Source organism: Chiloscyllium plagiosum, unplaced genomic scaffold (genome assembly GCF_037043375.1).
Source record: "Chiloscyllium plagiosum isolate Xiang-an unplaced genomic scaffold, Cpla_swu_hap1 HiC_scaffold_2, whole genome shotgun sequence".
Lineage (NCBI taxonomy): Eukaryota > Metazoa > Chordata > Chondrichthyes > Orectolobiformes > Hemiscylliidae > Chiloscyllium > Chiloscyllium plagiosum.
Genome location: NW_028270140.1, coordinates 141625397 through 141639264, shown reverse-complemented (window position 1 = coordinate 141639264; position 13868 = coordinate 141625397). Strand labels below are relative to the sequence as shown.

The window sequence follows — 13868 nt, the reverse complement described above, 5'->3', positions numbered from 1 at the left end:
ACAGTACCACACAAAGGACTTTGGGAAAAATTATAGGTCATGGAATAAAAGAGGCATAACAATGTGGATACAAACTTACCTGAGTAACAGGAAATGGGGAATAGTCAATAGATATATTTTGGGCTGAGGAGTGTTTGTAAAGGAGTTCCCCAGAGGTTAATATTGGACCCTTTGTTTATCCTGATATATATTATAGATCTTGAAGCTAGTGTGCCGGGGCAATTTTTAGGGTTGAATCTGAATGCAGATAATAGAGTTAAAGGCAGGATTCTTGGCAGTGTGGAGGAACAGAGAGACTTTGGGGTCCATTTCCATACATTCCTCAAAGTTGCCATCCAAGTTGACAGAGTTGTTAAGAAGGCAAATGGTGTATTGGCTTTCATTAGCAGGGGATTGAGTTTAAGAGCCGTGAGGTTACTCTGAAGCTCTATAGAGCCCTGGCTAGACCACACTTAGAATATTGTGTTCAGATTTGGTCGCCTCATTATAGAAAGGATGTGGAGGCTTTAGAGAGGGTACAGTGGAGATTTATCAGGACGCTGCCTGGATTGGAGGGCATGTCTTATGAAGAAAGGTTGAGGGAGCTAGAGCTTTCCTCATTGAAGTGAAGGATGAGTGGTGACTTGATAGAGTTGTACAAGATGATGAGAGGCATAGATAGAGTGGGTAGCCAGAGACGTTTTCCCAGGGCAAAAATGCTATCACAATGGGCCAAAATTTTAAGGTGATTGGAAAAAGGTTTAGGGGAGATGTCAGAGGTTGGTTCTTTACACAGAGAGTGGTGGGTATGTGGAATGCACTGCCAGCAGTGGTAGGTGAGTCAGATACATTGGGGACATTTAAGTGACTCTTGGATAGACACATGGATGATAGTAAAATAAATGGTATGTAGGTTAATTTGATCTTAGAGTAGGATAGTGAAGAAGGCTAATAGCATGCTGGCCTTCATAACAAGAGGGATTGAGTATAGAGCTGAAAATGTGTTGCTGGAAAAGCGCAGCAGGTCAGGCAGCATCCAGGGAACAGGAGAATCGACGTTTCGGGCATAAGCCCTTCTTCAGGAAATGGATTGAGTATAGAAGCAAAGAGGTTCTTCTGCAGCTGTACAGGGCCCTGGTGAGACCACACCTGGAGTACTGTGTCAGTTCTGGTCTCCAAATTTGAGGAAAGACATTCTGGCTATTGAGGGAGTGCAGCATAGGTTCACAAGGTCAATTCCTGGAATGGCGGGACTACCTTACACTGAAAGACTGGAGCGACTGGGCTTGTATACCCTTGAGTTTAGAAGACTGAGAGGGGATCTGATTGAGACATATAAGATTATTAAAGGATTAGACACTCTGGAGGCAGGAAACATGTTTCCGCTGATAGGTGAGTGCCGAACCAGAGGACATAGCTTAAAAATACGGGGTAGACCATTTAGGACAGAGATGAGGAGAAACTTCTTCACCCAGAGAGTGGTGGCTGTGTGGAATGCTCTGCCCTAGAGGGCAGTGGAGGCCCAGTCTCTAGATTCATTTAAGAAAGAGTTGGATAGAGCTCTCAAGGATAGTGGAATCAAGGGTTATGGAGATAAGGCAGGAACAGGATACTGATTAAGAATGATCAGCCATGATTATAATGAATGGTGGTGCAGGCTCGAAGGGCAGAATGGCCTACTCCTGTACCTATTGTCTATTGTCTATTGATGAAAGGTTGGCACAACATCGAGGGCGGAAGGGCCTGTACTGTGCTATACTGTTCTATGTTTGTGAAAGATAGAAAACTTGGAAGTATTGTGAACTGTGAGGACAGTGTAGAACTTCAAAAGGACGTTGACAGGTTGGTGGAGTGAGCAGATAGGTTGCAAATGAAGTTCAATCCAGAGAAGTATGATGTATACAATTTAATACGATGAACATGGACAGTCAATGTAAACTAAGGGTACCGTTGTAAAGAGGGTGCAGAAACAGAGGGCACTGTTGTATATGTACACAGTTTATTGAAGGTGGCAGGACAAGTGGAGAGAGCAGTTTATAAAGCATACAATATTCTGGGCTTTATTAATAAGGCCTTTGAGTACAAGGGCAAGCATGTGATGATCTAACGGTATAAGACATTTGTTAGACCTCAGCTGGAGTACTGTGCTGAGAGCCACATTACACATTAAGAAAGTAGACGAAAAGTTTGCAACTGGAATATAATGTTAGAAAATGTGAAGTTGTTCATTTTGGAAGCGAGAACAAAAGAACAGTATATTATTTAAACAAAGAAAACCTGCAGAATGCTGCACCACAAAGGGTGTTCTTGTGCACAAAACACTTGTGCAAACAGGTACAGCATGTAATCAGGAATAATTGAATGTTCACTCTTTTTTCAGAGGAGTTGGAGTATAAAAGTAGGGAAGTCTTACTGCAACTGCACAAGGTTTGAGTGAGAATCATATCTGGATCCTTTGAGTAATTTTGGTCCCCTTCTTTAAGGAAATATATTATTTCCAAAAAGACAATTCAGAAAAGGTTCATTTGGATAAATCCCAGTATGGAGGGATTATGTGCAAAGGCTAAACAGGTTGGGACTCTTGTCACTGGAGTTTAGAAAAATGAGAGGTGATCGCATTGAAAATTATAGGATACTTAATTGGCTTGATGGGGCAAATGCTGAGACTCTAGGAACAGAGGGCATTATCATGCCAATTTAAGACTGAGATGAGGGGTGATTTCTTTCAGAGGGTTGTGAGTCTTTGGAACTCTTTGTCACAGAGAGCTGAAGGACAGAATCTTTGAGTATACTTAAGGCTGATGCAGAGATAGATTCTTGATCAGTCAGGGAGTCAAGGCTTACAAGGAAAGGACAGGAAAGTGAATGTGAGCAATACCAGAGCAGCCATGATCCTATTGGATAATGGAGCCAGCTGGACGGCCTGACCAGCCTACTCCTATTCCTATTTTGTTTCGTCATTATGGTCTTATTATAGGAAGGATGGGAACACATTAGAGAAAATGCAGAAGAAACTGACAAAGCAGTTCCAGGGGTGAAGAACTTTAATTATGAGGACAGATTGGAAAGGTCAGGCTAAGAGGAGATACAGTCAAGATTTTCATCATCATGGGGTCTGCAGAGAGTAGATAGGAACAAACTATTCCCACTCATAAAAGGATCAAGAATGAGAAAGTAATTGATTGCAAAAGAGGTAAATGTGATGTGAGAAAATCTTTGGCAAAAAATGAGTGGTTTTGTGTCTGGATATGCTGAGAAATGTGTTGGAGACAGGCCCAATTAAGGCATTCAAGAGGCTATTGGATGATTATTTAATATAAATAATATGCAAGTGGACAGGGAAAGGTAAGAGAATGGCACTAAGTCATGCTGATCATTTGGTGCAAACATAAAGAGCCAAAAGCTGCCCTATGGCACCATAACACTTCATATATCTGTAAGAATAATAGGGTGGTTATGGTAAGGAATTTTAACTTTCTAAACATTGACTGGGACTGCCATAGTATAAAGGGTTTAGATGGAGAAGAATTTAACAGTGTACAAGAAAATTTTGTACCTATTAGAGAAGGTGCAAAACTTGACCTAAACTTGGGAAATAAGGTGACTGAGGTGTCAGTTGGGGAGCATTTTGGTGATGGAAAAGGATAGATCAGATCTAACAGCTGAAGTTCTAAATTTGAGGAAGGCTAGATTTGATGGTATTATGCAAGAATTTTCAAAAGCTGAGTGGGGGGGCAGATGTTCACAGGTAAAGGGATGGCTGGAAAATGGGAAGCCTTCAGAAATGAGATAATGAGAGTTCAGAGACATTATATTCCTGTTAGGCTGAAAGGAAAGACTGGTAGGTATAGGGAATGCTGGATGACTAGAGAAATTGAGATTTTGGTTAAGAAAAAGAAGGAAGCATGTGTCAGGGATAGACAGGATAGATCGAGTGAATCCTTAGAAGAGTACAAAGACTGTAGGAGCATACTTAAGAGGGAATTCAGGAGGGCGAAAAGGTGACATGAATGCATTGGTAAATAGGGTTAAGGAGAATCCAAAGGATTTTTACAAATACATTAAGGACAAAAGGATAACTCGGCAGCAAATAGGGCCCCTCAAAGATCAGCAAGCCAGTCTTTGTGTGGAGTCGCAGGAGATGGGGGAGATACCAAACGGGTATTTTGCTTCAGTGTTTAGTGTGGAAAAGGACATGGAAAACATAGAATGTGGGGAAATAGATGGTGACATCTTGAAAAATGTCAGTATTACAGAGGAGGAAGTGCTGGATGTTTTGAAATGCATGAAGGTGGACAAATCCCCAGGACCTGATCAGGTGGACCCTAGAACTCTGTGGGATGCTAGGGAAGTGACTGCTGGGCCCCTTGCTGAGATACTTGTATCATCGATAGTCATAGGTGAGGTGCCAGAAGACTGGAGGTTGGCTAACGTGGTACCATTATTTAAGAAAGGTGGTAAGGACAAGCCAGGGAACTATAGACCAATGAGGCAGAAGTGAGGACTGCAGATGCTGGAAAATCAACGTTTTGGCAAAAGCCCTTTATCAGGAATCAGATTTTCCTGCTCCTCGGATGCTGCCTCACCTGCTGTGCTTTTCCAGCACCACTCTAATCTAAACTATAGACCAATGAGCCTGATGTCGGTGGTGGGCAAATTGTTGGAGGGAATCATAAGAGACAGGATTTACATGTATTTGGACAGGCAAGGACTGATTAAGGAGAGTCAACATGGCTTTGTGCTTAGGAAATCATGTCTCATGAACCTGATTGAGTTTTTTGAAGAAAGAACAAAGAGCATTGATGAGGGCAGAGCAGTAGATGTGATCTATATAGACTTCAGTAAGGCATTCAACAAGGTTCCCCATGGGAGACTGGTTAACAAGGTTAGATCTCATGGAATACAGGGTGAACTAGCCATTTGGATACAGAACTGGATCAAAGGTAGAAGACAGAGGGTGGAGGTAGAGGGTTGTTTTTCAGACGAGATGCCTGTGATCAATGGAGTGCCACAAGAATCGGTGCTGGGTCCACTACTTTTCATCATTTATCTAAATGATTTGGATATGAATATAGGTAAAGTTAGTAAGTTTGCAGATGACATCAAAACTGGAGGTGGAGTGAACAGCGAAGAACTTTACCTCAGATTACAATGGGATCTTGATCAGATGGGCCAATGGGCTGAGAAGTGGCAGATGGAGTTTAATTTAGATAAATGTGAGGTGCTGCGCATTTTGGGAAAGCAAATCTTAGCAGGACGTATAGACTTAATAGTAAGGTCCTGGGGAGTGTTGCTGAACATGACCTAAGGGGCAACTTTTTCACGCAGAGGGTGGTACAGCTATGGAATGAGCTGCCAGAGGATGTGGTGGAGGCTGGTACAATTGCAACATTTAAGAGGCATTTGGATGGGTATATGAATAGGAAGGGTTTGGAGGGATATGGGCCGGGTGCTGGCAGGTGGGACTAGATTGGGTTGGGATATCTGGTCGGCGTGGACAGGCTGGACGGAAGGGTCTGTTTCCATGCTGTACATCTCTATGACTCTATGACCTTGGAGTGCAGGTTCATAGGTCCTTGAAAGTAAAGTCACATGTAGATAGGATAGTGAAGAAGGCTTTTAGTATGCTTTCCTTTATTGGTCAGAGTATTGAGTATAGTAGTTGGGAGGTCATGTTGCAGCTATACAGGACATTGCTGAGGCCACTTTTGGAATATTGTGTGCAATTCTGGTCTCCTTCCTTTCAGAAGGATGCTGTGAAACTTGAAGGCATTCAGAAAAGATTTACAAGAATGTTGCCAGGGTTGGAGGATTTAAACTATAGGGAGAGGCTGAATAGGCTTGCCTGTTTTCTCTGGACAGTCGAAGGCTGAGGGGTGACCTTATAGAAGTTTATAAAATCATGAGGGGCATGGATAGGATAAATAGACAAAGTATTTTCTTTAAGGTGGGGGAGTCCAGAATGAGAGGGCATAGGATTAGGGTGAGAGGGGAAAGATATAAAAGAGACAACCTTTTCGCACAGCAGGTGGTATATGGAATGAGCTGCCAGAGGAAGTGGTGGAGGCTGATACAATTGCCACATTTAAAAGGCATTTGGATGGGTATATGAATAGGAAGAGTTTGGGGGAATATGGGCCAAGGGCTGGCAAATGGGACTAGGTTAGGTTGGGATATCTGGTCAGCATGGACGAGTTGGACCAAAGGGTCTGTTTCCATGTCGTACATCTCTATGACTCTATGACTATGACTCTAAATAGCATGACAAATGAGATTCTATAAATGCAGCCAGTGTCTGGAAACATCCATCAAAGTTTTACCTGCACATCCACTAATATCATTTATTGTATCCGTTGCTCCCGATGCGGTCTCCTCTACATTGGGGAGACTGGACGCCTCCTAGCAGAGCGCTTTAGGGAACATCTCCAGGACACCCGCACCAATCAACCACACCGCCCTGTGGCCCAACATTTCAACTCCCCCTCCCACTCTGCCGAGGACATAGAGGTCCTGGGCCTCCTTCACCATCGCTCCCTCACCACCAGATGCCTGGAGGAAAAACGCCTCATCTTCTGCCTCAGAACACTTCAACCCCAGGGCATCAATGTGGACTTGAACAGTTTCCTCATTTCCCCTTCCCCCACCTCACGCTAGTTCCAAACTTGCAGCTCAGCACTGTCCCCATGACTTGTCCTACCTACCTATCTTCTTTTCCACCTATCCACTCCACCCTCCCCCCGCCCCCGACCTATCACCCTCATCCCCTCCCCCACTCACCTATTGTACTCTATGCTACTTTCTCCCCACCCCCACCCTCCTCTAGCTTATCTCTCCACCCTTCAGGCTCTCTGCCTATATTCCAAAACGTCAATTTTGCTGCTCCTCGGATGCTGCCTGGACTGCTGTGCTCTTCCAGCACCACTAATCCAGAATCTGGATTCATAGTCTCGCGTTATATACCAAAATCCAAAATTGATTACATTTAATTTCGTAAACAATGTGCTTCTGGTTAATTTGGCCATTCAATTCATTGAATTTAATGAGCCCCGCTTTGGATCCCTTTCTTCAGTTAAGAGAGATCTCAGTTCTGAGCTGTGTTTGGGAACTGTCACTTGTCCTGAGCAACGTTGTGTTGGATCTGTCACTAATGACTAATGTCACCCAGCCATTTAGTATGTTATCTAACTCAGTCTTCACCTTTCATCATAGTGAATAAAGTACCTGTACTTTCCTTGGAGTATCCAGGCAGAACACTCAACGTTTTCTTGCAGAGTAATGCAGTACTTCTGTTTTAATTTGCCTAAGCCTCTGAATAATCTGATAAATTCTCTTCCATTTGCCATGCGGACCATTGCATCCACCAAGAAACCAAGTTAAATGTATGCATCTCTACTGTTCTGGTCCTTCAATGTGCCGAGAGTCACACTGACCCCTCATCCTTTGTCATTGAGTTTGGTGATAAATTAGCCACACACCTGAAGATCTGCATTGTTAGACCGTGTAGTTTGCTGTTTCTAAGTGCAGCATCCACTTATTATAGTCACGGCAGCTGTCAGCCAGTATTGAAACTGCTTCCCTGTGTCAAGTTTAACTTCTGTTTCAAATTCTTGGAAATTTGAGGTGTTAGTCCAGAACAATTTCTTGAATGTTTTGGATACTTGGTTTTCCAAATGACATTTCTTTGTCAGGAATTTTATTTTCCTTTTCCACTTGGGAGCTTTACAGCCTTCTGGACTCAATAGTGGCATGGTGGCTCAGTGATTAGCACTGCTGCCTCACAGCACCGGGGTCCCAGGTTCAATTCCAGCCTCAGGCGACTATCTATGTGGAGTTTGCATGTTCTCCTCGTGTCAGCGTGGGTTTCCTCCAGGTGCTCCAGTTTCTTCCCACAGTCCAAAGATGTGTAGGTCAGGTGAATTGGCCATGCTAAATTACCCATAGTGTTAGGTGCATTAGTCAGAGGGTGGGTTACTCTTTGGAGGACTGGCTGGGCTGAAGGGCCTGTTTCCACACTGTAGGGAATATAATCTAATTGAGTTCAACAAGTTTCAGGCTTGAGGCACCTTCTCCCATGTCATTGCCCCAACCTCCACACACCAGGCCTTGTTATCACATGGTCTGCAACTACACACACCAATTGTTAGCTACTACTTGTCCCCATTAGCAGCCATTCATTTTTCCCAGGCTGATCATTATCCACTCCTTTGTCTGTCCAACTACTCTGCTCTATCTTTGAGGTGAAAATGAGGCTCCTGCACCTCGGATGCTGCCTGACCTGCTCTGCTTTTCTGGCACCACACTCTCGAGTCTAATCTTCAGCATCTGCAGTCCTCACTTTCACCTCATTGAGTTTAACCTCACTGCGAAGCCACTTCCAAGGATGCCAGAAGGACTTTTGCTCGAAATATCGATTCCTCTGCCCCTTGGATGCTGCCTGGCGTGCTGTGCTTTCCCAGCAACACACTCTCGACTCTGATTTCCAGCATCTGCAGTCCTCCCTTTCTCCCAATCTGTACTCATTGTGAACTGTCCCTAAGAACAACTGATGTGTCTCTCAAGCACAATGACACCTCAGATGACTGAGGAGGTCCATTTTAGATCCAGGGTTTTTTCCACAATGGGGACAGGCTTTGGGGAAATAGAATTCACAGCCTGGGTTGGCTTTCTCTTCCTTCCTTTGTCACTGATGTTCTACCTCATGGTCAAGACTGTGAGCTTTGAAGTTACCTGTGCCTTGATGGATCAGGCGATGTCATGCCAAGCAGTCCAAAGCTTCCTCATCCCAGTTAGTGGTGTCAATGCCTCCATCATATGGAATGACCTTGAGTGTATCCCTATAACTTTTCCTCTAGTCGTCCTCTAAGCATCTTTTTAATTCATTCCTGAAATGTGTACACCAGCATTTATCACCCATCCCTAATTACTCAGTTAAAAGCTTGCTGTAAGTCTGGAGGCAATGTAAAGGGGTTCATTAAACTCCATTGACTAGACAGCTGTTTGTGATGGAGATTGATGTCAGCAGCATGGGTTCAATTCTTGCATCAGCTGAGGTGACCATGAAGGATTCTCCTTCTCAACCTCTCCCCTCACCTGGGGTGTGGTGAGCCCCAGGTTTAACTGTCACCAGTCATCTCCAATGAGAGAACAGCCCTCTGGTCCAGTAAGACTATGGCAACTTTACCTCTTAGTCACATGTAAGACAAACCAGGTAAGGATAACAGATTTCCTTTCTTCAAGGATGTAAGTGAACCAGATGGTCTATTTGCAACAATCAAAGAGGGTACAAAGTCACCATTAGATGAGGCTATATTCCAAATGTTTATTGTATTCAAACTGCACTGTTAGTCACGGTGGGAATCAAACCAATGACCCCAGAGCATTAGCCTGGGGTACTGGAACACGAATCAAGTGACATCATTGCTACACCATTGCCTTCCAAACGCTGGCCAATGGAAAGCCAGGAGAAGAGGACCTGCCAATGAAAATGGTTTTTGGACATCTGGATGTGATGGCCCATCCATTGGAGTTGGTTGCTCATGAGTCGGACTTCTCTGTACTGGTTCATGATTATAATTACATACTGACCAAACTGGCTAAAGATGTTGGGATTTCCACCCTGAATGACACTAGTGAACCAGCTTGGGCTTTTTTTGCAATAATCCAATAGATTCATGCTTACCTTTATTGGTACTAATAATTTTCATTCGAAAGGAATTTTGGAACTGAATTAAAATTCTCACAGAACCAATGTGAAATTATGTCCCATTTGATTTTCATCCTGAGCCTGCTGAATTCAACATCAATCAGAAAATTATCATACCACCATTTCTGATTTAGTATTGTGTGTTGCTATGCTGCAAACAAAGGAAATATGTCTAGTCTCTGCAGTGCACTGGGGAAAATCACTAATACTTTATTTTCCCCTCCTTTCTCTAGGTATGGATGTGTGGAGGTCACATGTATGATGCTCCTTGTTCCAGGGTGGGACACATTTACAGAAAGTATGTCCCTTACAAAGTTCCCTCTGGAACCAGTTTGGCAAGGGTGAGTACCTTAGAGAATGGCTGCCATTCTTTTTCAGGATGATCGTAGTTTAAGTTTGATAAGTGGTTTCCTTTGACATAGGAATATTGACACTAATTTTAAAGGCATCCAACCCTCATACAATGGATGTAAAATCATGATTGGACAATGGAGAAAGTGAGGACTGCAGATGCTGGAGATCAGAGCTGAAAAATGTGTTGCTGGAAAAGCGCAGCAGGTCAGGCAGCATCAAAGGAGCAGGAGAATCGACGTTTCGGGCATAAGCCCTTCTTCAGAAGAAGGACTTATGCCCGAAACATCGATTCTCCTGCTCCTTTGATGCTGCCTGACTTGCTGCGCTTTTCCAGCAACACATTTTTCAGCCATGATTGGACAATACCTATTCCCACACTTCAAATGTTATAATGCAATGTGACAATACTGTAGCTTTAAGAGGTGTGTTTTTGTCCTGTTTCTTTTTGAGACAGATTGGGGGACAGATGTCAAGCAGTCTGTGAGAAGATAAACAACTTGTGAAGCCTTGGGTGTTTTTATAAAAGTTAGAACAATTGAAGCAGCCTGAATGGGTGTGTTTGAGCTCCCACAGAACGATGGATTTTTAGGTTTAGCTTTCAGTCGTTGCTGTTGGGGTCTTGAAGAAGTAGTATTTTCTTCCTCTCTCTCAGTTTCAGCCAAAAGTTCCGGGTTCTCTGCCTGCTGTGGATGTTGCATCTGAGACAACATGAATTCTGAATTTGCCTTTTGCCAAAGGTGTGTTTATTGGATGTTACTATATTGAAACAGTTAATTAGTAATAGTTACTGTATCTACTGAATCATAGAATCATATTATTCTGGTAAGATTTCCACCAGAGGTAAGGTTTTCCAATTCTTTCTTTCTTTCATTGTATTTTAACTATAGTGGATGAATAAAATGTATTTTGCTTCAAATCTAGCAGTTTAACCAATCGAATTGCATCTGGAGTGTAATACCTTATGTTTACCTTTAAAATAAGAAAACATTAGGGTCGAGACTATCTTCTGAATAGTTTGAGGGGTCTGACCTGGTATAACCACAGGATCACATAGTGGACAAAACTTGTTGAAAAGGCAGATGGATGTCTAATGAATTGTGGCCTGATGATGTAAATGTAGTTGTAATTGAAAGGGGAGCCATGGAACCCCTGCAGCTTATCCAAGGCAGGACCTGTCGGCTCCCTGGGCCGATAACTCAGTGTAGGTGCGCAAAGGGGAGTTGTTCTGCTCTCGTCTCAGTCCTCAAAGGATCCCAAATGCTTCCAGCCTATCCTGTACCTTCCCCAATTTCAGAGGCATCATTTCTCAGACTCACTCTGATGCTTCTATTAGTCTGTAGAAAATGCAATCGACTTCCCTCTTTGGCTCACAATGTAAGATTTCTTTTAAAAAATAATTTGATAAAGGAGGTGCTGATGCTGCACTTTCCAGTATTCATGCTAATGTCTCAGAACAACAGTAACATTCTGTTTGGCTCTATGAAGCAACAAATAGTCTTCGTGTTGATTAAATGTCAAGTTTTTTAAATCAAGTGCACTCATGATGAGTAGCCTTAAGTGATACTGCCACTATTCATGCATCATATTAAAACAAAAAAAACCGCAAAGTATCTCGGGAGAATTAAAAAAACGATATTTGATTGAGACAGAATTGAGTTTACAATAGCACAGTTCTATTTAAAGGAAACTGTTTGTCTACACTTTCTCAGTTTTGGAAAAGTGTTCAACATAACATAATGTGTTGTGACCAAGGCTGACTGATAGAGTATGTGCTGTTGTTGATTGTAAATGTTGTGATTATTTTTTCTTTAAAGTTAGCTTTTTGTCGTCCTTGATTCAAGAAACACCCGACAGCAAGTCTGAATTGATCTTAAGCAGAGTAGTTTCCATTGAAGCTCAAAATGACACTTCTTGAAGTGTGAAAGATGACAAAAATTAATCCTCTTCACACTATGTACCTACAATCCACATACATCTTCCGTATAAATATCACTACTAAATCATTGAAGTGCTGAGGAGTTCTACTCAGTGCTCTGGTCAATATTTGTCCCTCAACTCACATTACTGTAGTTGATTATTTTGTAATTATCACAGTGCTGTTTGTGGGAACTTGCCGTATGTAAATTGGTTGCCTACATTTCCTACATTATAACAATGGCAACAATCAAGCATTATTTCATTGGTCATGAAAACAATTTGGTATATCCTAAGGTCATGAAAGTCACTGTAAATATGTAAGTCTTTTCTTCTGTTGTTCTCCACATCAGATTTGGTCAGTCAAGTTGTACTGGAGGAGGATAAAATTGTTTCACACAGATTTTTAAGTACAACACATAATTTTTAAGCAGTTTGCATGTCATAAAGTTTCCGAACTTATTTTGTGAAGCACCATGCAGCTTAATTAGACACAATTATTAGAGTAGAAATTAAGGCAGATAAAGGTAATGTTTGGTTTTAAGGAGCATCTTACATGAAGAAAGAAAATTCGAGAGTTGGTGAGGTTTAGTTAGTGAGATAATTCCAAACACTTTGGGCCTATAGGCAGCCAAAGGCATGGCTACTGATTGTGGAGTGTTGAAAATCAGGGAAGCTCAAGAGGCCAGAGTAAGGCAAGTGGACAAATCTCAGTGGGTTGGAGTCTGGACGGGATTATAGCAATGGGAAGGGATAACCCCATGGATGGATTTGAAAACAAGAGTGAGAACTTTAAGATTAAAGTGTCACTTGATCGGAAATCAATGTCAGACAGAGAGGCAATCAAAGGTTGATCAGTGAATAAATTCCTTTCCTTTATGACTACAGATTGCACTGAGTTTGAATTGTTAAGGAATGTTCAGGAGAGATGTCAAACAGAAGTCTCAGTTCTGTGTTCAGTAGAACAAGTGACCTGTGCCACCTCTGACTATGGGCTGTCCCAACAAGGGAAGAAAAAATATTCAACAGGTTTATGCAAAACCAGCAGTACCACAATTACTTATTGATGCTATAATTCTCCATAGTTTCTTTCTCTTTCTCCCCAGTCTGTTATTATTGATTACATTTAGCAATAGCTTTGTTCCATGAATGTGGACAAGAAGAGGTTGCAGTGAGGGATCAGGTCATCACTTGACAGATTTCATGCCATCATAGAGTCATACAACACAGAAACAGGCCCTTCAGCCCAGCAGTTCTATACTGATTAATGAATACCAAATTACACTAATCCATTTAAATGCACTTGGTCCGTACCCCACTATGCCCTGGCATAGCAGGTATTGCCACCTTAGTGAGTCATACTGTTATACAGCATGGAAACAGACCCTTTGGTCCAAACAGTCTATGTTCAACATAATCCCAAACGAAACTAATTCCACGTCTCTGCTCCAGGCCTGTATCCCTCCAAACCTTTTCTATTCATATATTTACCTAAGTACCTTTTATTAACGTTTTTTAATAAATTCAACAGTTGATGCATTTATGATGTTGGAATTTAGGAATAGACACTATTTCAATTTAGAGTTTAATGCACTTGGTCTGATGTCAAAAAATTTGAAGAATCAAATTATACTTATCACATTAGTTGCAATGGGAAACTCTAATTTGCTCAATATTATTTCATTGCATGTCAGAAATGCAACAGCATTGTTTATTGGGGACTTACTGTATTCCATGATTGTTTTCAGAGAATCTAATCAAAAGCAATATCCTTCTATGATCATTTTGTGCAAAGATAGGAGTGTGAGAATGAATGAACGTCCTGTCTTGTCTGTTATACCTTTGCCAAGTTGTCCCTTTCAGGCCAGCTACATTAACAATGTAAATATTACCTTAGTTGAATTACTGTCTGAATCAT

The 13868-nt window shown here is 42.1% G+C and overlaps 1 protein-coding gene across 3 annotated transcripts in view; it reads left to right on the top strand.

Annotated features, from left to right (window-relative positions):
• The window catches only part of galntl6 (polypeptide N-acetylgalactosaminyltransferase like 6), a 1318324-nt gene that overhangs the window by 1144288 nt on the left and 160168 nt on the right, over positions 1-13868 (top strand). For all 3 annotated transcript variants that reach the window (XM_087993690.1, XM_087993684.1, XM_087993693.1), the window contains exon 9: positions 9916-10023. In XM_087993690.1, the coding sequence (XP_087849816.1) occupies positions 9916-10023 (108 nt within the window). The remainder of the gene's footprint in view (positions 1-9915; positions 10024-13868) is intronic.